The sequence below is a fragment of the Gaeumannomyces tritici genome, assembly GCF_000145635.1.
Source record: "Gaeumannomyces tritici R3-111a-1 unplaced genomic scaffold supercont2.85, whole genome shotgun sequence".
Taxonomy (NCBI): domain Eukaryota; kingdom Fungi; phylum Ascomycota; class Sordariomycetes; order Magnaporthales; family Magnaporthaceae; genus Gaeumannomyces; species Gaeumannomyces tritici.
In genome coordinates, this window is record NW_008804629.1 from 9,995 (window position 1) to 11,899 (window position 1,905).

General features: G+C 58.1%; 1 protein-coding gene across 1 annotated transcript; it reads left to right on the forward strand.

Annotated features, from left to right (window-relative positions):
• Positions 1-161: 161 nt before the first annotated feature.
• Positions 162-1,862, forward strand: GGTG_13947 (hypothetical protein; the record flags this gene model as incomplete). Its single annotated transcript, XM_009231872.1, has 2 exons — positions 162-702; positions 1,447-1,862. Coding segments are annotated over exons 1-2 (651 nt in total), but the record flags the coding sequence as incomplete, so codon positions are not given.
• Positions 1,863-1,905: the final 43 nt, after the last annotated feature.

The window sequence follows — 1,905 nt, forward strand, 5'->3', positions numbered from 1 at the left end:
GGGGGGGACGTGCGCAATTGACTCAGCGGGTCCTCTCGTGCCAAATGCGGACTAGCTCGAGCCAGCTTGCAGTTTGGGGCGGTGCGTGCAGGCGCAGCCTTCCGTCTCTCCCTGGGCGCCGCAACAAAGGCAAACTCCAAAATCGCTCCTCGTCAACCGCCCTGCCGAGTTTTCCTTTCTCTTTCCATCACCACAGCATCGCGGCCCTCACCGTCCGCAACTCTGTTCATCGCGCCATCACTTTTCGTAGGCTGAACCACCGTTTCGAAGCGCGTGGTCACCAACCATTTTTCTTCTCCCTTCGATTCGGCTCTTCAAGGCGCGTCGCCTTGTTTTCATCGGCCTGGCTCCGCCCCGTGTCGACACGCTTTTGTTTATTGCCGTCCATTTTTGAAAAAGGATTGACATCCTAACCCCTCCACCAATCGCACTCGCTCCCCTCCTTCTAATCCACGCCAACCGCCATCATGTCCGCCGAGGAGGATCTCATCGACTACTCCGACGAGGAGCTCAACACCAACGAGACCGCGGCACCCGCCTCGGCCTCCAACGGCAAGAAAGGCGAGCTCGCGGCCGGCGGTAACAACGTCGACAAGAAGGGCAGCTACGTCGGTATCCACTCGACCGGCTTCCGCGACTTCCTGCTGAAGCCTGAGCTCCTCCGCGCCATCGGTGACTGCGGCTTCGAGCACCCTTCGGAGGGTTAGTTCCTTGAAACACTCTTAATCTTCCCAGCTCCAGTCGTTATCCCTCCAGACCCTCCAAGCGTCCGTCCATCTCGCGCAAGCAAAAGGAATCCATCTCGGGACTCAAAAAGGCAAAAAACTTCCATCCAAGGACAATCATGAACACTTTCGGGGACGAGAAGGGGCATGAAGGCCCAACCATATGGCTGTGGCTAGCCAGCTGTGGGAATCCGAACCCAACCAAGATCCACGCGCGCGACCACCGTTGGAGGCTCCGTTTCCGCCATCTTGAGTGACTGGAATATGGACTTCTTCGGTTTGCTGGGGCTTGAGCTCTGCGAATGTCGAAAAGCTGTCATGGCCATTGGTCGTGGCAGGCTTTGCGCGTCGGTACACTGCATCCCATCGGGATCAGCTATTCGACACGGATTAAGACAGCTCCTCTGAGGCAACTCAGGCCCGACCTGCAATCCGTGGGTTGGGAACCGGGAGTTTGTCGCGAATGGGACTCGTCCCGGATCGGGAGCGCGGCCATCTGATTCCGGCTCACCGGCTGCGATACGTGCACGGAAACCGAGCCCTCCTCAGAAGACCGGATGGTGGCATGGCGGAGGCACTGCTTTGTTCTCCTTGTTACTTGAGGGGAGATGTTGAGTTTTGTTTGTGCCTCTGCTGCGACGATGGACGGACCTTTACGACTCGACGCCCAGCCCACTTCTGCCCTATTAGACGCGATATCTAACACCGGTCCACCACACAGTTCAGCAGACATGTATCCCCCAGGCCATGTTGGGAGGCGACATCATCTGCCAGGCCAAGTCGGGTCTGGGAAAGACGGCCGTGTTCGTCCTGACGACACTCCAGCAGGTCGAGCCCGTCGCTGGCGAGTGCTCGGTCCTTGTCATGTGCCACACTCGTGAGCTGGCTTTCCAGATCCGCAACGAGTACACCCGCTTCTCCAAGTACATGCCCGACATCAAGACTGGTGTGTTCTTTGGTGGCACGCCCATCCAGAAGGACGCCGAGCTCCTGAAGAACAAGGACACGCACCCGCACATCATTGTCGGCACGCCTGGTCGTCTCAACGCGCTGGTGCGCGACAAGTTCCTCCGCCTGGGCAGCGTCCGTATCTTCGTGCTCGATGAGTGTGACAAGATGCTTGATCAAATTGGTAAGGCCTTCTCTGCGCCGAGCTATGTGGGGAGCAGTATATTGACTC